Here is a 27,523-nt window from a genome sequence, read left to right on the forward strand (position 1 = left end):
TTCCAAGAAAAACAGAAAATGAGCTTTTTGTGAAAAGATACCCATCAAGCATAACTTTCACTTTGATGCTATTGTTTTTGCTTTTGTTGGACCTCAGATATCTAAAATGCTTCCTATTTTACCACGAAATAACACTAAGTGTACTTTGCAAAATAAGTTTATTGCAAGAATAACCACTGCTTTATGAACTTTGTATGTGTGTGTATGTTTGTGTTCACATTGACCCTTCTAAAAGTCCTTTTTTGTGTGGAAAATGTGAACACAATCTCCAGCTATCAACAGCCCGACTTTGTGCAGCTGCTTGACAACACTGTAAATGCAAAAAACATAAATATTTACATAAAAAGAACAATTGCTGCAGTGTGAAGAAAAATGTTTTTTCACTTTTCTTGCTAACAAGTCCTCCAAATGCTGCTGGATCCTCCATCTGCAATGTATCGAACTGGTCAATAACCACAGAATATTTATGATGCTCCACTGCGATTATGAAACTCTATCTATCTATCTATCTATCTATCTATCTATCTATCTATCTATCTATCTATCTATCTATCTATCTATCTATCTATCTATCTATCTATCTATCTATCTATCTATCTATCTATCTATCTATCTCTATCTATCTATCTATCTATCTATCTATCTATCTATCTATCTATCTATCTATCTATCTATCTATCTATCTATCTTTCTAGCGAGCTAGCTAGCTGAAGAGATTTGAACAGGGAAAAAGCCACTTGTAAGAATGCAGTCATCTTTATCAAAAGCAATTTGAGTTTAAAAACATTGTGACCACATTTAGTCTTCTTGAGGGAGCTTCAAAATGTACGAGTATTTACAAAGGTTTTTGTGCTGTCATTGATCCTATCCGCGGCTAAAATGCAGAGGGTTGCGTTAATGAGGGCATCTGCCGTAAAACTATGCCAAACAAATATGCGTTCATCTGAGATGACTAAAAGGAGATGATTCTGACCCTCAAAAACCTGTTAGTCCGCCTTTAAAAGACCACCTCCACTCCATGTTTTATCCTAAATCACATTCACCGGTGTGAGGTCGTTAGCTGCATCAAGACACCTGTCCACACCATACAATCAGGAAGACTCAAACTTGTAACATGGCCAAGATCCACGAGGTGTCCAAAAACACCAGAGACAAAATTGTACAGCTCCACACGGCTGGAAAGGGCTACGTAGAAATTGCCAAGCAGCTTGGTGAAAAAAGGACCACTGTTGGAGCAATCATTAAAAAATGGAAGAAACTAAAATGACAGTCAATCTCAATCATAGTGGAGCCCTATTCAAAATATTACCTCGTGGGGTCTCAATGATTCTTAGAAAGGTGAGGAATCAGCCCAGGACTACACGACAGGAATTGATCAATGACCTGAAAAGAGCTGGGACCACCGTTTCCAAGGTGACTGTTGGTAATAATGTAAAACATCATGGTTTGAAATCATTCATGACACGAAAGGTTCCCTTGCTTAAACCAGCACTTAAGTTTGCCAATAACCATTTGAATGATACAGAGGAGACAGTTTTGTGTTCAGATTAGACCAAAATGGAACCTTTTGGTCATAATTCCACTAACCATGTTTGGAGGAAGAGGAACGATGAGTTCCATCCCAAGAACACCATCCCTACTGTGAAGCATGGGGGTGGTAGCATCATGCTTTGTGGCTGTTTTTCTGCACTTGACACAGGACGACTGCACTGTATTAAGGAGAGGATGACCACGGCCATAATCCTCCTGCAGTGTGTGCAAACCTTGTGATCTACAGGAAACATTTGACAACTGTAATTGCAAACAGAGGCTACTGTACCTAAGATCAAATACTTATTTGCAGCTGTATCACAAATAAATCACAAAAAAAAATCATATACTGTGATTTCTGGATTTTTCTTTTTCAATTACCTCTCTCACAGTGGACATGCACCTACGATGAAAATTTTAGACCCCTCAATGATTTCTAAGTGGGAGAACTTGCAATATAGCAGGGTGTTCAAATACTTATTTTCTTCACTGTACATGAGTACAGGACTTTGGCATCATTAACGTGTACAGCACATACAGTAGCAGGATGATCCCTGGGTGATGTCATTCACAGTGCAACATGGACCAATCAGAGCATGTGTGAATTTAGTATCTCGTGAGCTGATTTGCTCCGCATCATCAAATGCAAACCAGCAACTCGTACTCACTTCCTCCTCTTCATTGTCCATCATTCCGACACACTTCAACAGTACGATACTAGTTCACAATGCCACCAAAGCGTTTAGCTAACGAGAAAGCTTCCTCGGATGCACCAAAGCGAAAGAGAAAGATGATGACAATCGCTGAGAAAGTTAAACTGGAGGATATGCTCAAAGACGGCAGAAGTTATGCTTCCGTGGCGCGTTATTACAGGGTGAATGAATCCACGGTTCGTTACATTAAAAAGGACGAGGTAAACATTTGTAAAACCGCGTCGATGACCTTCAACAAGGAAACGAAATGCGTGGTGATTCTGTGGAATAAGAGGATTGTAAGTATGGAAGCCTCCCATACCGGATCGGTCGTGGCCCAGGTTAACAACGCCCGCCCCCGGCACTGCTAACCTGCAGGGCGTCGGTGGAAATTCAGCTACTGTGGGTCAAAGACAAAGAAGAGGAGGAAACCGGATCCAGCGTCAGAAGAAAAAGAGGAATGCACAGAGCCTAGAACTGAGTGTAGGGACTTTGAATGTTGGGACTATGACAGGAAAAGCTCAGGAGTTGGTTGATATGATGATTAGGAGAAAAGTTGATATTCTGTGCATCCAAGAGAGCAGGTGGAAAGGTAGTAAGGCTAGAAGTTTGGGAGCAGGGTTTAAATTATTCTACCACGGAGTAGATGGGAAGAGAAATGGAGTAGGGGTTATTTTAAAAGAAGAGCTGGCTAAGAATGTCTTGGATGTGAAAAGAGTATCAGATCGAGTGATGAGACTAAAATTTGAAATTGAGGGTGTTATGTATAATGTGGTTAGCGGCTATGCACCACAGGTAGGATGTGACCTAGAGTTGAAAGAGAAATTCTGGAAGGAACTAGATGAAGTAGTTCTGAGCATCCCAGACAGCGAGAGAGTTGTGATTGGTGCAGATTGTAATGGACATATTGGTAAAGGAAACAGGGGCGATGAAGAAGTGATGGGTAAGTACGGCATCCAGGAAAGGAACTTTGAAAGGCAGATGGTGGTGGACTTTGCAAAAAGGATGGAGATGGCTGTAGTGAACACTTATTTCCAGAAGAGGGAGGAACATATAGTGACCTACAAGAGCGGAGGTAGAACCACGCAGGTAGATTATATTTTGTGCAGACGATGTAATCTGAAGGAGGTTACTGACTGTAAAGTAGTGGTAGGGGAGAGTGTCGCTCGACAGCATAGGATGGTAGTATGTAGGATGATTCTGGTGGTGGGTAGGAAGATTAAGAAGACAAAGGTAGAGCAGAGAACCATGTGGTGGAAGCTGAGAAAGGAAGAATGTTATGCGGCCTTCCGGAAAGAGGTGAGACAGGCTCTCGATGGACAACCGAAGCTCCAGGAAGACTGGACGACGACAGCCAAGGTGATCAGAGAGACAGGCAGGAGAGTACTTGGTGTGTCATCTGGTAGGAAAGGGGAGAAGGAGACTTGGTGGTGGAACCCCAAAATACAGGGAGTCATACAAGGAAAGAGATTGGCGAAGAGGAAGTGGGATACTGAGAGGACTGAGGAGAGGCGAAAGGAGTACATCGAGATGCGACGTAGGGCAAAGGTAGAGGTGGCAAAGGCTAAAGAAGAGGCATATGAAGACATGTACACCAGGTTGGACACGAAAGAAGGAGAAAAGGATCTCTACAGGTTGGCCAGACAGAGGGATAGAGATGGGAAGGATGTGCAGAAGGTTAGGGTGATTAAGGATAGAGATGGAAATGTGTTGACTGGTGCCAGTAGTGTGCTAATTAGATGGAAAGAATACTTTGAGAAGTTGATGAATGAAGAAAATGAGAGAGAAGGAAGAGTTGAAGAGGCAAGAGTGAAGGACCAGGAAGTGGAAATGATTACTAAGGGGGAAGTCAGAAAGGCACTACAAATGATGAAAAATGGAAAGGCAGTTGGTCCTGATGACATACCGGTAGAGGTATGGAAGCAATTTGGAGAGATGGCTGTGGAGTTTCTGACCAACTTATTCAACAGAATACTAGCGGGCGAAAAGATGCCTGAAGAATGGAGGAAAAGTGTTCTAGTTCCCATTTTTAAGAACAAAGGGGATGTTCAGAGCTGTGGGAACTATAGAGGAATAAAGTTGATGAGCCACACAATGAAGTTATGGGAAAGAGTAGTGGAGGCTAGACTGATGCATTATTTGCCTTGAGGATGCTCATGGAAAAGTACAGAGAAGGTCAGAAGGAGCTACATTGTGTCTTTGTGGATCTAGAGAAAGCCTATGACAGAGTACCAAGAGAGGAGCTGTGGTACTGCATGCGTAAGTCTGGTGTGGCAGAGAAGTATGTTAAAATAGTACAGGACATGTATGATGGCAGCAGAACAATGGTGAGGTGTGCCTTAGGTGTGACAGAGGAATTTAAGGTGGAGGTGGGACTGCATCAGGAATCAGCTCTGAGCCCCTTCCTGTTTGCAGTGGTAATGGATAGGCTGACAGATGAGGTTAGACTGGAATCCCCTTGGACCATGATGTTCGCAGATGATATTGTGATATGCAGTGAAAGCAGGGAGCATGCAGAGGAACAATTAGAAAGATGGAGACATGCACTGGAAAGGAGAGGAATGAAGATTAGCCGAAGTAAGACAGAATATATGTGCGTGAATGAGAAAAGTGGAGGGGGAAGAGTGAGGCTACAGGGAGAAGAGATAGCGAGGGTGGACGACTTCAAATACTTGGGGTCAACAATACAGAGCAATGGAGAGTGTGGTCAGGAAGTGAAGAAACGGGTCCAAACAGGTTGAAACAGCTGGCGAAAGGTGTCTGGTGTGTTATGTGACAGAAGAGTGTCTGCTAGGATGAAGGGCAAAGTTTACAAAACAGTGGTGAGGCCGGCCATGATGTACGGATTAGAGACGGTGGCACTGAAGAAACAACAGGAAGCTGAACTGGAGGTGGCAGAAATGAAGATGTTGAGGTTCTCGCTCGGAGTGACCAGGTTGAATAGGATTAGAAATGAGCTCATTAGAGGGACAGCCAAAGCTGGATGTTTTGGAGACAAGATTCGAGAGAGCAGACTTCGATGGTTTGGACATGTTCCGAGGCGAGAGAGTGAGTATATTGGTAGAAGGATGCTGAGGATGGAGCTCCCAGGCAAAAGAGCGAGAGGAAGACCAAAGAGAAGGTTTATGGATGTGGTGAGGGAAGACATGAGGGCATTTGGGGTTAGAGAGGAAGATGCAGGAGATAGGCTAAGATGGCAAAAGATGACACGCTGTGGCGACCCCTAACGGGACAAGCCGAAAGGAAAAGAAGAAGAAGTATGGAAGCCGCGCAAGCTTAATGGATTGAAGATTGTTGAAAGCGGTGAGTTTGGATACAAACATGATCAGGACCAAAACGAAAGCCCTCTATGAACAAATCCTGCCCAATAACAACAATGAAGAGGGTGAAGAAAGTGCCGATGAACCTCTAGCCAGCACTAGCACTGCAAGGAGTGATTCTCTCCCTGGAGGACTTGACTTTTCCGCCACCAAAGGCTGGTTTGCCAAATTTGAAAAACCGTTACGGCTTAAAAAGTGTGCCTCTGTATGGCGAGTCTTCCTCAGCGGATACCGATGCCACCTGTCGTTATGTTGAGGAAGAATTTCCGAACCTCATCAGCGAGGGAGACGACCTCCCCGAGCAGGTCTTTAACAAGGACAAACCAGGTCTCTTTTGGAAAAGGATCCCTTTGTGCACATTCTTCTTCAGGGAAGAAGTGAAGAGGACAGTCTTCAAGGCTCACAGGACTGAAACCAGGCTTTATTTATAAAGAACAAAATCCACAAGCTTTAAAAAACAAAAATAAGGTTCTGGATGCACAACTCCAAGGGTTGGATTACATAGGCTCTTACAAATGAATGGTTCCTCAATTGCTTCATCCCTCAGGTAAAGTTGAATCTGGCTGAAAAAAGGCCTCCCCTTTAAAGGTCATCCCGATAAACATTTTTAAATAGATATTGTATTGAAAAATACATATAACATTATTCACTTCAAAGTGTACAGGAAAAAATATATATGAGCGGAGAGCGCATCATCCATCCGCAAAGTTGCGGAAGTGTCATTCGACATCCAAGTGATCGCCATATTGGCTGCATCTCCTGCCCGTTACGTCATCCCGGATATTCGCCATTGAAAATGACGAACACGCCCCTTCTGACATGGAAGCTCTTTTCGAAGAAGAGAACATCTCAGGACCGAGTGAAGTTACTGGGGCAATATTACTCTATTGTTTCGAGCCCTATTTAGATATGTGGCTCACGGCCAAACCACCTCCCCGCTCGATCCACCCCCTTGTGGCAGTGATAAATACCACCTGTAAGCGACGACGACGCCGCGGCCAAACTGCCTCACCGTCTGATCCACTTCCACGGCAGAATGATCCACCGTGGCCCGGCGCCGCGATGAGCCTCCCCGGCCGGATGGCTCAGCCTTGTCGACAAGGCCAGTGGCGAGCCACAAGGCCAGTGGAGGCATTCTTCAGTGGCGGCTGCACGGAAGCCTTCCGATGCGCACATCGACATATTTAGCATCCCGCACTTGCGGATTTCTCCTTCCCCCAACTATTGTTTTTTTTTTTTTTTTTAGTAGCTTTATACACACCCACCTGTCATCTGGAACCCACCAAGCTCTCGTCCTTTGCACCTGTGTAATCCATTCTTTATGACGAACCGGATCCCTTGGAAACTTATGAAGGGTAAATCCATCCTCCAGAGTGTTCGAGCAATGTCCAGCAATGCAACAAGCCGGCATTTTAGCTAACACGAAGGAACAACGAGCTACCTTCCCGCAGGTAAAACTAATAGAAACAAACGAGTCCGCTTGAGGGCGCTCCTGCCCCTCACGTCGTTTTCTGCTACTTCTCAAAAACAAATCCCTCGAGAGGATTTTCATGGCGGGAGTTACAAAAAGCCATATACGTCAAAATCATGTTTTGTGGTTAAAAAGGGCATGGGACCACACCGGCTGCCGTTTTTTTTTTCATTAATAACATACTAAAAATCGTGCATTTCATGACAGTGGTCCTTTCCTGATGGACTGTGCAGAAGGCCATGCAACTGACATGCAGTATGACAGGGTCCAAATAGAATTTCTCTTGCCAAGAAGAAATAACAAAGACCCCCATCATGATGTTCTTCTCCAAAATAAAGCCCTCTGTTGCACCGTCTGCACCAGCAAAAGAATGACCTGTATTATGTAAATAAAGCTAGTTGTAATACTGTTGTTCTTTTTTGTCTCAAGCATGCAAAATGCTGACACGTTTTAAACATTCGGGTGACCGCACGCACGCACACACACACACACACACACACACACACACACACACAAACATCGGCAGTGGCTCCAGCAGAAGTCTCTTGAGTGATGAATGTTAAGTATGCAGTCGTATCCTATAGTAAGTGTTTAATAATTTACATTTCTATGAAAAATTTATAATATTTTATATATTATATTTATTAGGTTCCATAGTTAAAGATTTAACTAAATACTTCCTTTAGTTTGAAATATGCAAAGTACAAATAGTTTTAACATTTTAAACTGTCTGGTACCTACATAAACACACTTGGTGGTTTTTCACTTTTCGTGGTGTTTCTGGTTCCAATTAACCGAAAAACGAGGGATTACTGTGTTTCCAATTTTAATACTTCTTGCACTGTACGCTCTTTTTAACTGTACTTTTATTTTTCTTTGTATGTTTTAAACATGTAAAGCACATTGAGTTACATTGCTATACAAATACATTTGCTTTGCTTTGCTTTACATTAAAAAGAAATCCATCCCACTAAATGTCACAGGAGTGCTGGAGCATATTCCAGCTATCATAGGACAGGGTTAGGTTAGGTGGGGAACACCCTGAATTGATACCAGCCAATTGGCAGGGCACTTAGAGAAAGACAACAGTTACACTCTCAATCACGCCTAGGGGCAGTTTAGAGTCCAATTAATGCATGCATGTTTTTGGGATGTGGGAGGAAAGTGTCGTGCCCGGATAAAACCCATGCAGACATGGGGAGAACATGCAAACACCACAAAGGTGGGGCCGGGATATGGAACCCAACCCTCAGAACAGTGAGGCCAATGCTTTAAACAGTTCCGCAAACGTGCCACCCATAAAATACATTAAAACAGAAATATTTCATGTCACTTTGTGGGATCCCAGTCGATTTAGGTGCACTCTGCCAGCCAAATGTGACACACCGGTCTCTTCAGGAATCCTTTTTTCCAAGTATAGTAAGGTGGGGAAGTCTCAATGGGCAAAGATGCGAGGGGGCATGAGTGGGAATGACTGAGGCTACATTTGAACCTTGCTACCTGTTTAAAGGTCAAGCGTCATCCTATAAACATTCTAAAATAGATATTGTAATAAAAAATGCATATAACATTATTCACTTCAATGTCTGTACGAATTAATAAATATGAGTGGAGATCGCATCATCCATGCGCAAAGTTGCGGAAGTGTCATTCGACATCCAAGTGGTCGCCATATTGGCTGCATCTCCTGTCCGGGAGGGCGCTCCTGGCCCGTACGTTACTTCCTGCTTCTTCTCGACAAAAATCCCTCGAGAGGATTTTCATGGCAGGAGTTACAAAATGCCATATATGTCAAAATCATGTTTTGTGGTGAAAAAAACGGATAGGTCCATACCGGCTGCCGTTTTTTCACTAATAACATACTAAAAATCTTCCATTTCATGACACTTGACCTTTAAAAAGTGCATACTGCATATTGAACCAAATAGAGTGACAATAGGTATTATACACTCTTAACCACCTACATTTCTCTCTATTCTTCCATCTGTTACAGCTCTGCTCTGTCTCAACCTGGTGACCTTTCACCTAGTGCACCCGCAGACCCAGAAACCCTTACCTGTGAGCACTTGGGGAGTACATCCCAGGAAGAGGGCAAGGCGCATGACATCACGGTGGTTTTTGGTACAGGGACATTGGGCAACAGCAGTGCTAACGACATGCTTTGCACATCTCAGACACTAGATGATGAGCCATTGACACCTGAGGTGGTGGCACCGCCTCCAGCCATCCTTACACCAAGGTCAGTATGTAGCCCGGAATATGGTTGTCTAATGTCTCTTTAATGTGAAGGAAAATATTAATCTATCAAAATTTTGCTTGTTGAATTGTACTCATGTTCGAAAAACTCTTATTTGTCAACCTGAGAATATTTGACTTCACAGGAACACCCATGGCTACAATGATGGGTGCAGGTGTTTCAGTCTTGTGAGAAAATTACAAAGCCTGGAATAAGTATTTAATACATTACCATTTTTGTCAGTAAATATACTTCCAAAGGTGGTATTGTCTTGCTATTATCACACAGTGCGGTAACAAGGCATAAGACAACGATCTGGCAGGGGCCAGACCGTACGTGTGGTTCTATGTCAATGGGATCACTTGATACGAGGCGCAGGTGTGCGCCTCCGCTTACACCTGCCACATCGGGGACCAGTACAGCCAGGACAGGGACTGGCAGGACCATGACAGTATCCTCCCACCCCCTTAACGGACGGCCCAGGTGCCTCGGGTCTACCAGGTACTGGACCCCCCCTTCCCCAGCGGTGGGACGACAGGAGCCACCGCACAGTGTAGACCGGGTCCCCGTCAACCATGCGGGGGTGAGGAGGGGTTTGCCAGGCTTGAGCAGACTGAATGAAAGGTAGAGTGGACCTGCATCGATCTCGGATTTCAAATATACTGCAACCGGGTTGATCACCTTAGTGACAGGGAAAGGACTGATGAACCTGGGAGCCAGCTTGCGAGACTCCTTCCGTAGCGGGAGGCCTCTCGCCGACAGCCAGATGTGCTGTCCAACTTAATAGGTTGGTGCCCCCAACCTACTGCGGTCCGCCGCGGCATTGTAGGTGCACCCCATGCGTAGGAGCATTCGTCTGGCTCGGTCCCGGGTCTGCTTACAGCACCTTACCACGGCCAACGGTGATGGCACCAGTGAGTCATTGTCTAGAGACCAGAAGAGAGAGGGAGGGTAGCCATGCACCACATGAAAGGGTGACATACCTGTCGACCCTAACCCTATGCCGAAGGAAGGGAGTTGTGGGAGTATTTCACCTAGCCGAGCTGCTGACTCCATCAGGCGGGGTTGCAGGAGGCCAGGCAACGGAGACCAGTTTCCATTTCCTGATTGACCCGTTCGGTCTGGCTTATGGACTCTGGGTGCTGACCCGAGGCAGTCTGCTTGGCGGAATAGATTTTTGGCAGGGGGATGAAGTGGACCATCTTTAAGAACCGATCCACTCCTGAAAGCATGGCAGTGGGACCTTGTGAAGTCGGAAGACCAGTCACGAAATCCAGGGAGATGTGGGACCATGAACGTCAAGGGATGGGCAGCAGACGGAGCTCTCCCACGAGCCGTTGCCGGGAGGGTTTGTTGGCAGCGCAACCCGGGCTTGCGTTGACATATTCTCAGACGTCTTTTTTGATGTTCAGCCACCAAAAGAACCACCGACCTCGTCTTGGCCATCCCCAAGTGTCTTTAGGGGCTTCTTTCAGTTGGGCCTCAATCTCCCAAGTGAAAGTCGAAATGAAGCTGATGTCTGGAAGAATCATGGCGTGATCATATTCGCGCCTCTTCCCTCGTATATGTGCGACAGCACATCGGGTTTCCCGTTCTTGGTCCCCGGCCTATAGGACATAATGAAGCAGATTTAAGTGAAAAAGAGGGCCGAACTAGCTTGGTGTTCAGCCCCTTGGCGGTTTTTAGATCTTCTTCTTTTCCTTTCAGCTTGTCCCATTAGGGGTCGCTGCAGCGTGTCATCTTTTTCCATCTTAGCCCATCTCCTGCATCTTTCTCTCTAACCCCAACTGCCCTCATGTCTTCCCTCACCACATCCATAAACCTTCTCTTTGGTCGTTCTCTCGCTCTTTTGACTGGCAGATCCATTTTCAGCACCCTTCCACCAATATACTCACTCTGTCGCCTCTGAACAAGTCCAAAGCATCGAAGTCTGCTCTCTCGAATCTTTTCTCCAAAACATCCAACTTTGGCTGTCCCTCGAATGAGCTCATTTCTAATCCTATCCAACCTGGTCACTCCGAGCGAGAACCTCAACATCTTCATTTCTGCCACCTCCAGTTCTGCTTCCTGTTGTTTCTTCAGTGCCACCGTCTCTAATCCGTACATCATGGCCGGCCTCACCACTGTTTTGTAAACTTTGCCCTTCATCCTAGCTGAGACTCTTCTGTCACATAACACACCAGACACCTTCCACCAGCTGTTCCGACCTGCTTGGACCCATTTCTTCACTTCCTTACCACACTCACCATTGCTCTGGATTGTTGACCCTAAATATTTGAAGTTCTCCACCCTCGCTATCTCTTCTCCCTGTAGCCTCACTCTTCCTCCTCCACCTTTCTCATTCACGCACATATATTGTTTTACTTCGGCGAATCTTCATTCCTCTCCTTTCTAGTGCATGTCTCCATCTTTCTAAATGTTCCTCTGCATGCTCCCTGCTTTCACTGCATATCACAATATCATCTGCGAACATCATGGTCCAAGGGGATTCCAGTCTAATGTCATCTGTCAGCCTATCCATTACCACTGCAAACAGGAAGGGGCTCAGAGCCGATCCCTGATGCAGTCCCACCTTCACCTTAAATTCTTCTGTCACACCTAAGGCACACCTCACCATTGTTCTGCTGCCATCATACATGTCCTGTACTATTTTAACATACTTCTCTGCCACACCAGACTTACGCATGCCGTACCACTGTTCTTCTCTTGGTACTCTGTCATAGGCTTTCTCTAGATTCACAAAGACACAATGTAGCTCCTTCTGACCTTCTCTGTACTTTTCCACTAGCATCCTCAAGACAAATAATGCATCTGTGGTACTCTTTCTAGGCATGAAACCATACTGTTGCTCGCAGATACTTACTTCTGTCCTGAGTCTAGCCTCCACTACTCTTTCCCATAACTTCATTGTGTGGCTCATCAACTTTATTCCTCTATAATTCCCACAGCTCTAAACATCGCCTTTGTTCTTAAAAATGGGAACCAAAACACTTTTCCTCCATTCTTCATGCATCTTATCGCCCCTGGCGGTTTTTAGATATTCTAAATATTTATGTTCCGTCAGCACTCGGAATGGGATCTGGGTCCACTCTAACCAGTGTCTCCACTCCGCCATGGCAGTCTTGACAGCGAGCAAATCCCGGTTTCTGATATATCATAGTTCCGTTCCACAGGAGTCAGCCTCTTGGAGAGGAAAGCGCAGGGATGTAGTCTCCCATCCCTGGAACTCTTCTGAGAGAGGACCGCCCTATCCTGGAATCTCATGTGTCCAGTTCGACAATCATCTACCTCTCAGGGTCAGGCAGGATAAGGACCAGGGCTGACGTGAAACCAGCCTTGAACTTACTAAAAGCCACCTGGCAGGCTGGATCCCAGTCGAAGGCACTGCGTGGTGAGGTGAGTGCATGGAGGGGGCCAGCTATGGTGCTAAAATTCCAAATAAACTTGCGATGAAAGTTTACAAACCCAATGAATCTCTGTACCTCTTTGTGATTCATGGGAGTGGGCCACTGAAAGACAGCCTCGACCTTGCCGGGATCCATGCAGATTTCCCTCTCCGCTAGGACAAAACCCAGGAGCGAGATGGAGGGTCAGTGGAATTCGCACTTCTCTGCCTTCACGTACAGATCGCACCGTAACAGCTGCTGCAGCACAGCCCGGACGTCCCTGATATGGGACTCTTCGCCCGAGGAAAAAATCAGTATATCGTCAAGATATACGAAAACATGCCTGTTGAGCATCTCACGTAGAACGTCATTGACGAAGTTCTGGAACACCGTTGGTGCATTCGTCAGTCCAAAAGGCATTACCAGGTACTCATAGTGCCCCTTGGGCGTGTTAAAGGCAGTTTTCCATTCATCTCTCTCCCTAATGCACACCAGGTGCTACGTGTTCCTCAAGTCCATCTTAGTAAATATTCTGGCTCCTTTCAGCAGTTCGAAGGCTGTAGCAATTAGGGAAAGAGGGTACTTGTTTTTTATGGTAATGTCATTCAGCCCCTGGTAGTCAATGCAGGGACGCAGCGATTTGTCCTTTTTCTTTACGAAGAACAAGCCCCCTTCGGCGGGTGATGACGAGGGTTGGATTAGACCTGCCGCAAGCGACTCCTCTACATAGTCCCTCATGGCTTGCTACTCTGGGGCTGTAAGAGAGAAGAGTCTCCCCCGCGGGGGTGAGGTACCGGGCAATGAATTAATAGCACAGTCATATGGCCGGTGAGGCGGAAGGGACTTAGCCTTTGCTTCAGTGAACACCTCCTTCAGATCAGACTAGCTGTCAGGGACCAAGGTTAAATCCTGCGGCGAGTCCCGCGGAGGTTCCGAAGCAACCTGTGAAACCTTATCAGAGGATGTGAAGCACGTGCCTCCGCATTTCGAACCCCACGACTTGATTTGTCCGGCTGGCCAGTCAATGAGAGGGTTCTTTTGCCTGAGCCAGGGGCTTCCCAAGATGATGTCACTGCTCTGTGAATTGAAAACGTGAAAACTCAAATGTTCAATGTTTGCGTCTGGAAAGTCATGTTTAAGGTCTGAGTGCGGTGAGTAATCTGGCACAAAAACTTGCTATTGGCTGCATAAGCGTGTCGGAGACGCTGTGTTCTAAAGATCTCTAAGCCCAATGAGTCAATCACTCGTGGGTTCGGGAGATTGGCGTCAGACCCGGAATCAATGAATGCTGTAGCCATGTATAAAAGTTCTCCTGCGCTTAACGTCACCTGAAGCGGCGACCGCGTCAGGCCGCCCGGGGTGTAATTTAAACTCACCATCGTGGATACCTTGAGTGCGGGTCGTACGGGTTTGACTGGGGAGCGAGCCATGAGGTTGCCCAGCCGTCCGCAGTTGTAACAGCGACCCTCTCGCCGGCGTCATTGTTGTTCCTCCGGGGAGCTGTGGACCCCCTCGACTTGCATGGGCTCCGTCTCTACAGCTTGGACCGGTTGGCGCGGTCTGTGGTATGAGGCTCCATCGGGCGTCTCCCTTTAGCGGGTCGACTCTCCCCTGTATTGCGAGCCTCTAGTCGATCCTCAGGGCAAGGGCGATGAGCGAGTCCAGGTTTGTGGTCATTTCCACTGCGACAATGTGATCTTGAATCCCGCGCGAGAGCCCCTGAAAGAACGTGTCGAGGAGTACTCCCTCATTCCACCGGCTCTCCCCCGCTCGGATGCGGAACTCAATTGCGTAATCTGCGTTTAGATCAAAGAAACCGCCACCTCACGTTCCAGGGACGCGTATTGAAACACCTGCTTCATAGCACACACAAAGGAGGTCCAGGTGCGGCAGGTATCGGAACCTCGTCTCCATTCGGCTGTGACCCAGGTCTCTGCTCTCCCCGTCAGGTGGGATATCACGAAGGCGGTCCGTGGGGAAGGCACAGGGTTACAATTCAAAATGGAGATCACACTTGGCGAGGAAGGGTTTAATATTACCGGTTTCTCTGGAGAACAGCTCGGGCTGGTCCACCGGGCATTTGTGACCGGCAGGGAGCGGGCGCGGACGGACTTGGGCTCGGGGTGGCAGTGGCTGTCGTCGGACTGGCATCAGCAGCACTGGACATGGACGTGAACCACGAGTCCAGCCGAGCACATATCTCCTGTAACCTGTGATTAGTTACCTGGAGAGCGACTTCTTGCTCAGCAATACATCCGCCCTGATCTACAGTCGGCTGGGTCCATGTTATGGCCAGATCGTTCTGTCACGACTAGAACACGGGGTTGGACCCAAATGCACGACTCAGGAGACGTAGAGGTAGTTCGGGAAGTGTTTTTATTCAATCCAATGTCGGGGATCAGGCAGGCAGTCAACGGGAGCAGCAGTAACAAGTTAGTCAGTCGTAGGAGGCAGGTCAGCCGGCAGGCAGGGGTCGGTACACAGGAGCTCAGAAATGGAAGTACGAGAGTGCGGGAACAAGGCATGAGGCAACGATCTGGCAGAGGCCAGACCGTACGTGTGGTTCTATGTCAATGGGACGTGACCACTTGAGACGAGGCGCAGGTGTGCGCCTTGCTGATTGCGGCAGGTGGCTTCCGCATCGGTGACCAGTATGGCCAGGACAGGGACAAGCAGGACCATGACAATAGAAAGCCAAGCCAACACCTAAAATCTATGAATAATAAAAACAGCCATCCAGCTCCCTGTCAGTGCAAATGAATATAAGATGGTTCAGGCTTAATTGATGTCCTACACAAGTGGTCATTTCCAATGTGTGAATTAAGACAGATCTCATTATGGTCAAGTCCAAAGAGCTGTCTCAAGACCGTTGCGAAGTAATTGTTGCAAAACATTACGATGCCACTAGTTAAAGCCACACATCTCAGGCTCTGAATGTTCCACTGTCCATAATCGTAGTAATAGTCCATAATAGGTAAGTGGAAAGGCTCTCTTAGCACCATGAATTTGCTTTTATCAGTGCTCCTTGAAATATTTCTTACTGAGGAGTGCAAAGAATAATCAGAAACGAGCCAAGGACGACCTGTGGAGAAATTTAAAAACACCTGGTACTACAAAGTATATATATTTAATGACAAATATGGTTACATATTGCCTACTTATTTCAGCCGCTGTACATTTATTGGATACAACTGGATGTTATTTATGCTTTTTCACATGAGGGTTAGACTCAGTATTTGTGTAATTGCGAAATTACTATTGATATTTACAGTCCAGAGAATCCTGGAGAAGCAGCAGTGGACAATTTTGCTGCAAGAGAGGAAATAGACCACTCTGAACTGAATCAATCTGAGGATGGTAATATTTTATGTGCGAAATTAGCATCAGTGAAAGATGAAATTAGTATTCTGATGTAGCTGTATTGTATGTCAAGGTTCATGCAGCATGTAATATCTTGTCTCTCAGCCTCAGGTGCTGAAACGAAACAGTCAACATTAGAAACCACTGCAGACACTGAAGTAGACTGCTCAGAGGATCCCAGGTCAGAAAAAGTACACAATGATACCAGTACAAAAGACTGGATAGGAATGGGGCCGGACTGCAAAGAGTGAAAATCGGCAGATAACCGACGCCCATTGTAATTGAATCAGTTATTTATCCAATGCTTAGAAAACCGGGGTGGTTGGAGAAAACCCACCCAGACACGGGAAAACATGTAAACTCCTTACAGGTGGTGCTGGGATTTGAACCCCAGTCCTCAGAGCAGTGAGGCAGATGCTCTAACCAGTTGCTCACTGTGCCGCCTATGCTAGAACTGTGTCCAACTAATACCAACATACCATAATATTGTGTAAAATGTTCTCATTGCATATGACCATAGTACACTTTTGATTAATAATCCATTGAAATAGGCAGTCTCCAATTTATGCATCTTTTTAGGATGTGGGAGGAAACCGGGGTGCTCGGAGAATACCCACCCAGGCACGGGAGAACTTACAAACTCCACACAGGCGGGGCTGGGATTTGAACCCCGGTCCTCAGAACTGTAAGGCCAACACCCTAACCAGACGTTCCACTGTTCCGCCAAATCTGTAGAAATTGGAAGCAAACTATAATCTTACGGTAATGGTTTTATTGAGAGCAATGACATCCAGCTCACTCAAGTGTCCAGTTCATACTCCCTTGACTTTTTTCAGCACACTAAGATTTGCAATGGAATAAATAATCACCGTCATTTGTTGGCATCATTCACCCTCTGAACGTACTAAGCATTTCGGTTACATGTTACAAAGAGTTGTATCCCTGAAATACATGGAATTTGTTTTGTCTCCTGGCGGGACGGTGGATCAGCTGGAAACCGTTGGCCTCACAGTTCCAAGGTCCCAGGTTCAATCCCGGACCCCCTTGTGTGGAGTTTGTATGTTCTCCCATTGCCTGTGTGGGATTTCTCCGGGCACTCTGGTTTCCTCCCACATTCTAAAAACATGCAACATTACTTGGACAATCTAAATTGCCCCTAGGTGTGATTGTGAGTGCGGCTGTTGTCTGTCTTCATGAGCCCTGCGATTGGCTGGCAACCAGTTCAGGATGGATGGATGGATGGATGGATGGATGGTTTTGTCTCCTTTTGGACTTAATTTTGTTGTCTCTCCTCAGACACCCAAGTGTTACCAGTGACCTGGTTAAAGGAGCTTTGTCTGTAGCTGCTTCTGCTTACAAAGCTTTGTTTACTGGACATGTTCCGACACAGGTTTGATTGAACCTTTCTCTTAATTCTATATTTCTGCCAAAGTAAATTTAAGTAGATTGGAAAATGCAAACACTTTAGACTGGACTTTTTTCGATTTTCCTGATGAAATGTCCATTACACCTCTGTAGATCTGGACTGCCTCTTTATCAAAGGGGATATGAGCTTCTACCACTAAAGTTACTGGGAGAAGATAATGAATGTATTTTTTGTCAACCAAACATCCAGGCTTTTTAAACAATCAATAAGCTGCTTCAGTTAAAGGTCAATTTTAATTTGTATTTGTATCAGTGTCTTCAAGAGGAAATTCAACTCACACTGTAATGTAATGTATACTTTGTGGTCCACATCACACAGACAACCAGAACATGAGTATACAGGCGTTCAAGGTGTAATTCAAAGAGAAAGATTTACGCAAAAAGTGCCGCACCACTTTAGCTGGTGTGCTGGGCATGATTATGATTACATGGCACCACGTAGCTGAAATCTGATTGGACAATTGTAACGTCCACGTACAAAAGACAGAGTAGACGGTTCAGCAAGAGATCATACAATTTCAGTGAACAAATGTTAAAATTTAGGTTGTAATTTCAAATTGAAATTTTCAGAGGTGTCTGTGGATATAAATAGGAATGTACCATAATTTCTCGAGTATAATGCGTCCTGAAGTGTGCACCCCCCAAAGTTGACACAAAAAATCATGAAAACCCTCTACCAATGTACAATGCGCACCACCAATTTGCCGCTATGCATATGCTCAGAATATTAGGAATTATCTGTATTTATATTTTGTTAGGTTTGCACTTGTATTGTTTTTCAAAAAACTGCCCATACAACAATCATTAATAATAATCATTGCGCATGTGGTGATGTAGTGGTATAATCTCGGAACAGGCCACAGGAAACGCTTGTCCTGGTCCCTGTAATTGTCAGAACAGAATCCCTCAACCAACTAAAATAAATACTCAATGATAACAGAACATTTATGAATACTGTTAATAACACATATTACATTTTTAAAAATATAAACTATTTAACACTGTTTAACTTGAAATTTTTTTGCATTAAATATTTGTGCATAAAACGTTTGTGTACAGTGCAGTTTAACCTCTACATGACACATCCTTGGCCAAGCCTTCAAAGAAAGCATCTGACTCATCTTCAATTCAAAAAAGATCCATAGTAGCTACCTTTGGTGCATCGATGTGGAACTCATCATCGATGACTTGGTACAGTGCCAGTGCCTCTTGCATTGCATCATGGCTATCAAAACAACGTGACCTCAAACTCCGTAGAAAGGAGCGTAATTGGCACATTTGAAAAAAATCGACCATTTCAATTTTGTGCGCTCTCCCGTTTTGTTTTGTTTTTTGTGTGCCCATGACCCTTGTATTATGTAGTTTGAGCTCACCTTGTTTTGATACCCACCTGAAGCCAGAGAGGCGAGCTATTGTTGTTTTTGACTTACGTGCTACTTCCGGGTTTGCGGCATCATCGGCCCGAGTGATGAGACATTTGTTTTAAAAGAAGCTGCAGAACTAGCAGTTGTAGTCGACATTATTTGTGTTTAAGTTAAAACGAACTCACGGGTAGTCCTTTCTGTTTTTTGGTGCCGTAGCAGCAAGCATCCTACGCTAATTTTCGTAAAACGCAAGCTCCCCAAAGAACTCAGAGACCTCAGGTTGGGGGCTCACATTACCGTGATATACTGTATATAAATGTGTCACATAAGACATCGAATATCATATCGAAATATATATGTATACATTTTTTACCAGTCTATGTATCTGGATACGACTATACAATGTGGTTGTATTTTTTATTTTTCAGCCATACCTAAATTTAATGCACTCTATTAACTTTTTGAAAATGAAAATGTTTTGGAAAAAATTTGCGCATTATTTTTGAGAAATTACAGTACTCGTAAATTTTGTTGCAAGTTTTGATGTAAAGCTTTTAACCTGGATATCGTTGCCATCATCATTGTGACACAGCGATCCAAAGTTTGCGAATGACACACATTGTCACCTACAGAAATGCTTTGCGATGTGTAGGAACTGTATTGGGACATCTTAGAGGCATTTGTGGGGTAATGAATAGAAAACTGAGCTCACGAAAATCATGCGTAAATAGAGAAATTATTCTGCAAAGCATTTCCTAATATGGTGCTAGTGAGAAAAACCTTTTGCCACCTTCCTGATTTCTTACTTTTTGCATGTCACACCTAAGTGTTTCCAATCATAAAACCAATTAAATTTTTTGTAATAGACAACACAAGTAAACAGTTACAGTTTTCAGTATTACAGTTGTTAAATGTAGGTCTTTATTATTAAGGGGTGGGAGGAATCCTAACCTGTGTGGTCCCTATGTGAAAAAAGACCTAAACCTAATAACTGGTTGGGCCACCCTGACCAGCAACAACTGGAATCAAGCATTTGCAATAACTTGCAATGAGTCTCATAAAGTACTGTGGAAGAATTTTGACCCACTCATCTTTGCAGACTTGTTGTGATTCAGCCACATTTAAAGGTTTTTGATCGTGAACTACCTTTTTAAGGTAATGCCACAGCATTAAAAGCCCTTTTTAAGGTCATGCCACAGCCTCTCAATAGGATTCAGGCGAGGACTTTAACTAGGCCACTGTAAATTCTTCATTTTGTTTTTCTTCAGTGATTTAGGGGTGGACTTTCTATGGTATTTTGGATCATTGTCCTTCTGTAGAACCTAAGTAAGTTTCATCTTAAAATCACAAACAGATGGGTGGAGATTCTCCTTCAGGATATATTGTATATATGTATTTGTTTGATGATGGTAAACATTTAGGTGTGGGAAAGAGGAAAAGGTAGTTTCTATTGGCTTAGATTGGATTTATTTTCGTTTTGTGTGAATATGAGATTGACCTTGATCTATTTTTGTACAGCCTCCAGTAGACGAGTCCACACAAGAAACTATGATGGCCGTGCTTATAGAGATGGGATTTGGGGACAGACCACTCAACCAGCAGCTGCTTAAAAAACATAACTACAACCTGCTAGATGTCGTCAATGAGCTTGTTCACCTGACCGACAATGACTGGTATTCTACACGCTATTGACCAGGGAGACAATTGTAGAAAAATTATATGGGCTTAAAAGAATGCAAAACAGAAATACAAAAAGTGGGGGTGTGGGTAGAAAACATGTCGTACCTATTGTCGTATATCAGACAAAAAACATTCAACCAGACTCAGATCTTTTACACCGCACAATTATTTCTCATAAGACTAAAGAATAATAAAAGAATAAAACCTAAAATACCTAAATCTAAACAACCCTACTTACAAAATGGAAATCATCATAGCAAAAAATCAGACAGAGGCTTCACCCTGGTGTCTGTTTGTGAAGAAATTTGAGGGCACTAGGTAGCCAATAAACCCATCTTAAATAGATACCGAGTGTCCAGACCTGTAATTTCTGTATGTATTTGTCTTATTTGGCAGTCATTTGTTTTCTCAGTCTCATATTCTGTCTCCACTCCACCCTCATTTTTTTCAGAGCGTTTTATTCCTTTTTTTTGGGGGGGGGAACTTATTTTAGCTTTTGGACTTGAGAAAGCATAAAAACTAAAGACTGGGAAACTATAAAAAGCAGACGTCATGGAGTTTTGTCCTTTGAAAATAAAAATAGGAAATGGAAGTTTATATTTTGAAAAAAAAAAAAAAAAAAAAAAAAACCCATACACCAGGACCGGGAATTGAGAATTTAGCGATTCACTGATCATAATTGATACGCCTAACCAAACTGATTCCTTTTTGATTTCCCTATTGATTCATTGGATGAGGGAATAAAATAACATCTTCTTCTTCTTCTTCTTCTTTTCCTTTCGGCTTGTCCCGTTAGGGGTCGCCACAGCGTGTCATCTTTTGCCATCTTAGCCTATCTCCTGCATCTTCCTCTCTAACCCCAACTGCCCTCATGTCTTCCCTCACCACATCCATAAACCTTCTCTTTGGTCTTCCTCTCGCTCTTTTGCCTGGGAGCTCCATCCTCAGCATCCTTCTACCAATATACTCACTCTCTCGCCTCTGAACATGTCCAAACCATCGAAGTCTGCTCTCTCGAATCTTGTCTCCAAAACATCCAGCTTTGGCTGTCCCTCTAATGAGCTCATTTCTAATCCTATCCAACCTGGTCACTCCGAGCGAGAACCTCAACATCTTCATTTCTGCCACCTCCAGTTCAGCTTCCTGTTGTTTCTTCAGTGCCACCGTCTCTAATCCGTACATCATGGCCGGCCTCACCACTGTTTTGTAAACTTTGCCCTTCATCCTAGCAGACACTCTTCTGTCACATAACACACCAGACACCTTTCGCCAGCTGTTCCAACCTGCTTGGACCCGTTTCTTCACTTCCTGACCACACTCTCCATTGCTCTGTATTGTTGACCCCAAGTATTTGAAGTCGTCCACCCTCGCTATCTCTTCTCCCTGTAGCCTCACTCTTCCCCCTCTACTTTTCTCATTCACGCACATATATTCTGTTTTACTTCGGCTAATCTTCATTCCTCTCCTTTCCACTGCATGTCTCCATCTTTCCAATTGTTCCTCTGCATGCTCCCTGCTTTCACTGCATATGACAATATCGTCTGCGAACATCATGGTCCAAGGGGATTCCAGTCTAACCTCATCTGTCAGCCTATCCATTACCACTGCAAACAGGAAGGGGCTCAGAGCTGATCCCTGATGCAGTCCCACCTCCACCTTAAATTCCTCTGTCACACCTAAGGCACACCTCACCATTGTTCTGCTGCCATCATACACGTCCTGTACTATTTTAACATACTTCTCTGCCACACCAGACTTACGCATGCAGTACCACAGTTCCTCTCTTGGTACTCTGTCATAGGCTTTCTCTAGATCCACAAAGACACAATGTAGCTCCTTCTGACCTTCTCTGTACTTTTCCACGAGCATCCTCAAGGCAAATAATGCATCTGTGGTACTCTTTCTAGGCATGAAACCATACTGTTGCTCGCAGATACTTACTTCTGTCCTGAGTCTAGCCTCCACTACTCTTTCCCATAACTTCATTGTGTGGCTCATCAACTTTATTCCTCTATAGTTCCCACAGCTCTGAACATCCCCTTTGTTCTTAAAAATGGGAACTAGAACACTTTTCCTCCATTCTTCAGGCATCTTTTCGCCCGCTAGTATTCTGTTGAATAAGTTGGTCAAAAACTCCACAGCCATCTCTCCAAATTGCTTCCATACCTCTACCGGTATGTCATCAGGACCAACTGCCTTTCCGGTTTTCATCCTTTGTAGTGCCTTTCTGACTTCCCCCTTAGTAATCATTTCCACTTCCTGGTCCTTCACTCTTGCCTCTTCAACTCTTCCTTCTCTCTCATTTTCTTCATTCATCAACTTCTCAAAGTATTCTTTCCATCTATTTAGTACACTACCGGCACCAGTCAACACATTTCCATCTCTATCCTTAATCACCCTGACCTGCTGCACATCCTTCCCATCTCTATCCCTCTGTCTGGCCAACCTGTAGAGATCCTTTTCTCCTTCTTTCGTGCCCAACCTGGTGTACATGTCTTCATATGCCTCTTGTTTAGCCTTTGCCACCTCTACCTTTGCCCTACGTCGCATCTCGATGTACTCCTTTCGCCTCTCCTCAGTCCTCTCAGTATCCCACTTCTTCTTCGCTAATCTCTTTCCTCGTATGACTCCCTGTATTTTGGGGTTCCACCACCAAGTCTCCTTCTCCCCTTTCCTACCAGATGACACACCAAGTACTCTCCTGCCTGTCTCTCTGATCACCTTGGCTGTCGTCGTCCAGTCTTCCGGGAGCTTCGGTTGTCCATCGAGAGCCTGTCTCACCTCTTTCCGGAAGGCCGCACAACATTCTTCCTTTTTCAGCTTCCACCACATGGTTCTCTGCTCTACCTTTGTCTTCTTAATCTTCCTACCCACCACCAGAATCATCCTACATACTACCATCCTATGCTGTCGAGCTACACTCTCCCCTACCACTACTTTACAGTCAGTAACCTCCTTCAGATTACATCGTCTGCACAAAATATAATCTACCTGCGTGGTTCTACCTCCGCTCTTGTAGGTCACTATATGTTCCTCCCTCTTCTGGAAATAAGTGTTCACTACAGCCATCTCCATCCTTTTTGCAAAGTCCACCACCATCTGCCCTTCAAAGTTCCTTTCCTGGATGCCGTACTTACCCATCACTTCTTCATCGCCCCTGTTTCTTTACCAATATGTCCATTACAATCTGCACCAATCACAACTCTCTCGCTGTCTGGGATGCTCAGAACTACTTCATCTAGTTCCTTCCAGAATTTCTCTTTCAACTCTAGGTCACATCCTACCTGTGTGCATAGCCGCTAACCACATTATACATAACACCCTCAATTTCAAATTTTAGTCTCATCACTCGATCTGATACTCTTTTCACCTCCAAGACATTCTTAGCCAGCTCTTCCTTTAAAATAACCCCTACTCCATTTCTCTTCCCATCTACTCCGTGGTAGAATAATTTAAACCCTGCTCCCAAACTTCTAGCCTTACTACCTTTCCACCTGCTCTCTTGGATGCACAGAATATCAACCTTTCTCCTAATCATCATGTCAACCAACTCCTGTGCTTTTCCTGTCATAGTCCCAACATTCAAAGTCCCTACACTCAGTTGTAGGCTCTGTGCATTCCTCTTTTTCTTCTGACGCTGGATCCGGTTTCCTCCTCTTCTTTGTCTTCGACCCACAGTAGCTGAATTTCCACCGACGCCCTGCAGGTTAGCAGTGCCGGGGGCGGGCGTTGTTAACCCGGGCCACGACCGATCCGGTATGGGATTCTTTAGATGAACGCTCATATTTGTTTGGCACAGTTTTTACGCCGGATGCCCTTCCTGACGCAACCCTCTGCATTTATCCGGGCTTGGGACCGGCCTACAGATTGCACTGGTTTGTGCCCCCATAGGGCTGCATTGGAATAAAATAACATCATTATCATTCTATATACACACTGGTACCTCTACTTCCGAACATTTAGTAACGAAAAATTTAGGTTACAAAACGCCTCGGAAAAATATTGTCTCAAGTTATAAAGAAAATCTGGGATACGAAAGGAAAAAAAAAAAAAAAAATGGGCGCTGGATTCCCCAAATTCCACTGAACATAAACATCCTGTATCTTGGCTTGTGTAGCGCAATAGAGGTGCTCTCCCATTGGCTATCGCTGTAGCATCTTCCTAGCATCCCATTGCCCTGGAGAGACATCAATGTTTACCCATGATCCACTTCCTGTGTCTTGGTTTGTGTGGTGCAATAGAGTTGGTAGAATCACGCTAGCACAGTCAATAGCTAACGCACATTGGAAAAGTGCAACTTTTTCATTCTCATTCCATTTTTCTTTTTTGCAAGTTTATACATCTTTTTCACCATGGGACCCAAGAAACGTTAGTGGAATTACATTGTGTGCGTAGATATGTTAGTATGTATGTTTTTTCTATGGTGTCATAGTTTGCCACCTCCTCCGCCTTTCCCCATGATGCCTTTCGCTTGTCACTCACGCTTCTCTTCGCATTATCACCCAACGGGAACAGTAAATTAATGTAATTTTTCATTATTCTTTACATTACACATTGTATGCTTATTTTTGTTGTGGGGTTTAGAACAGATTACGCTATTTACATGTAAAATTCACTTCTACTCATGAAAAATTCAGGTTATGAAAGGACTTCCAGGACGAATTAATTTCTCAAGTAGAGATACCACTGTATATCATTCTATGAAATGATTATCCAAAAGATGTTTCTGTATACTGCTCTGTAATATGGACGATATTTGATATCCCAAATAAGGATATGCACCCAGCTATATTTTCTGCCTCAAAAATACATTGAGCCAGTGTCAAGTTTCTATATCTTCTGTATTCATAAACATTCTGTATGGGGAAGAATGGAGGAGGGATCTAGAAAAACAATAAAACACATCTCGAGTGGAAAACATTGCACTCAAAATCTCTGGTAGTACAAGCCGTTTTCAAGGGATTTACTCTGTTTTCATGTCCATTATAATTCTGTATAATCCATAATGTATTCATCCATGCTCCCCTTGGAGTGCCGTAATAAAGTATTTGTTGGTGACACAGTCTTTGGATTTGTACATAGAATAACTCAGAAAGAACAGTTTTTTTCCCTACTATTTAAAACCGTTCCCAGGTGTCTTAATAACATGTCTTTCATCAAAATACCTCAAGGATCAAGAATTATAATAAACTTTACACACTCGTTACACTATTAGCCTATTTAAGAGGGGCGGAATCTAAACATTCAAGAGAGCCTAGACAAATAAGGGCAATTGAAATATAAATTTCAATCTAAAAGTCAATCCCACTTAATGATGCACCAAAGAAGCCAAAAATATTGGAAATTTGACACATCACAGAGAAGTGTTTTTTATAACTGCCCAATTTGAATGAATAAAAAAAAAACATTATTGTAAAATAAGGCTTGAAATCAAGAAAAATAAAACCCCCAATTGACCTATGGGACAGTTTAAGCATGTGTGTTGCGCAGTTTGTCAACCGCCTGTCAAGCAAATAAGTTTTCTCGTACATGACGTGCTCACCTCTGTCATCACCTACTGGCTAAATATTGTGTGCCGCTGTGGTGATGGTTCATGAATACTTAACATACCCCTTTCTCTGTTATGTGGGGATACCCAGACACAACTCTGACTTTTTTGATGCCCCTGCGATGGTTACTAAACCACTGAGCTTACTATTTCTTGGGCTAGATAGCATAATAGTTTACATTTCCTTAATCGTCTACATGCGGTGACTGGAGCAAGGCTGTGGAGTACTAGACAGTGGGAATTGTAGTTCACTGCATGCTCAGTAGCACTTAATACATAGTGGCCTAGTTGCTAATGGAAGACCACTTTGCAGTGGAGGCGTCCAACTCCCTATCAGGGCCCTGTGTCAGCTCCGCGTGGGTGAACACCACAGTGACACACACCCAAATTACACAAAACAGTTCAGTTCAGAGAAGAGTCTTTTTTTTAGGGTTATAAGCATATCTTGTTGTCTAACTGCATGGTGTAATTGTGCAAGAAACCCGCAATTCCGGCCAATGGCCACAGACTGCCCTTGTTAGATATAATAGTGCCTTATGCCAGAAAGCTGGTGCTCCAGGCAAGTTTCGTCATGGAGCTAGTTTTTATTCCTGGCCAAAAGAATCTGAACAAATGAGATGATGAAAAAGTTTTAAGTTGTAGCGCCGGAGAAAAGGAGTCGGAGGCGGAGTGTCGGACACAGGAACAGAACTTGCTTTATTGTTCGACATCAAAACACTACTCGCATAACGGCGGGAACTCTGTTAACCTTTCCTCCGGAAGCGCAACAACAAAAACAGTCCGTGCGGAACCCCGCACCCCAACTCGAGGTCCCGCGGGTGAATTATGTAAACACCACACAAGCCCCCCCAGAATTCACCCGTAGTCAAAATCCTTGTGCCGTGGAGGGATGATGACCCGACCCCGGCGAGTGTGCACTGTAGGGGCCGAGGGGGGCGGGGCCGCACTGTCCATTGAGTCACGGGACAAGGGCTCAGGCGGGGTCAAGGGTACCCCGGCGGGCGCAGGGGCACAGGGCAAAGGGGGACGACCCCGGCGCGGGGGGAGGGCCAACCCCAAAGGCTGGGCAATGTCCAGGTGCGCGGGTTTGACCCTGTCCACGGAAACAGTCTCGGGTCTGCCGCCAATGTCCACGAGCAGGCTCTTATCCCCGTGCTCCAGGACCCTGAACGGCCCGTCGTATGGGGGGCGGAGAGGTCCACGGTGGGCGTCATGACAAACAAACACAAAATCCGCAGAGCGCAGGTGACGGGGCAGCCGGGCAGCTGGGGTGCCATGTTGCGACGTGGGAACCGGCGCGAACCCTTTTGCGGCCTCCAGCAGGGAGGACCGTTGCCTGGCTGCGGACCAGGGCGCTGTGGCGTCCGGGATGAATTCGCCGGGGACCCGCAGTGGCTGGCCGTAGACGAGTTCGGCGGATGAGGACAACAGGTCCTCCTTGGGGGCGCACCTGAGGCCGAGCATGACCCACGGGAGCTTATCCAACCAGTTGCCGTCCGTCAAGCCGGCAC

The 27,523-nt window shown here is 44.9% G+C and overlaps 1 protein-coding gene across 2 annotated transcripts in view; it reads left to right on the forward strand.

The window, feature by feature from the left end:
* The window catches only part of nbr1b (NBR1 autophagy cargo receptor b), a 118,792-nt gene extending 97,260 nt beyond the window's left edge, over positions 1-21,532 (forward strand). Inside the window, exons 19-23 of one of the 2 annotated variants that reach the window (XM_061845259.1) lie at positions 9,007-9,252; positions 15,907-15,992; positions 16,101-16,176; positions 17,292-17,385; positions 20,303-21,532. In XM_061845259.1, the coding sequence (XP_061701243.1) occupies positions 9,007-9,252; positions 15,907-15,992; positions 16,101-16,176; positions 17,292-17,385; positions 20,303-20,476 (676 nt within the window). In that variant the 3' untranslated portion in view covers positions 20,477-21,532. Of the gene's footprint in view, positions 1-9,006; positions 9,253-12,422; positions 12,562-15,906; positions 15,993-16,100; positions 16,177-17,291; positions 17,386-20,302 lie in introns of those variants that run through there. The other variant, XM_061845260.1, reaches the window with a different exon arrangement.
* Positions 21,533-27,523: the final 5,991 nt, after the last annotated feature.

The sequence above is a fragment of the Syngnathoides biaculeatus genome, chromosome 16, assembly GCF_019802595.1.
Source record: "Syngnathoides biaculeatus isolate LvHL_M chromosome 16, ASM1980259v1, whole genome shotgun sequence".
In the NCBI taxonomy this organism is placed as follows: domain Eukaryota; kingdom Metazoa; phylum Chordata; class Actinopteri; order Syngnathiformes; family Syngnathidae; genus Syngnathoides; species Syngnathoides biaculeatus.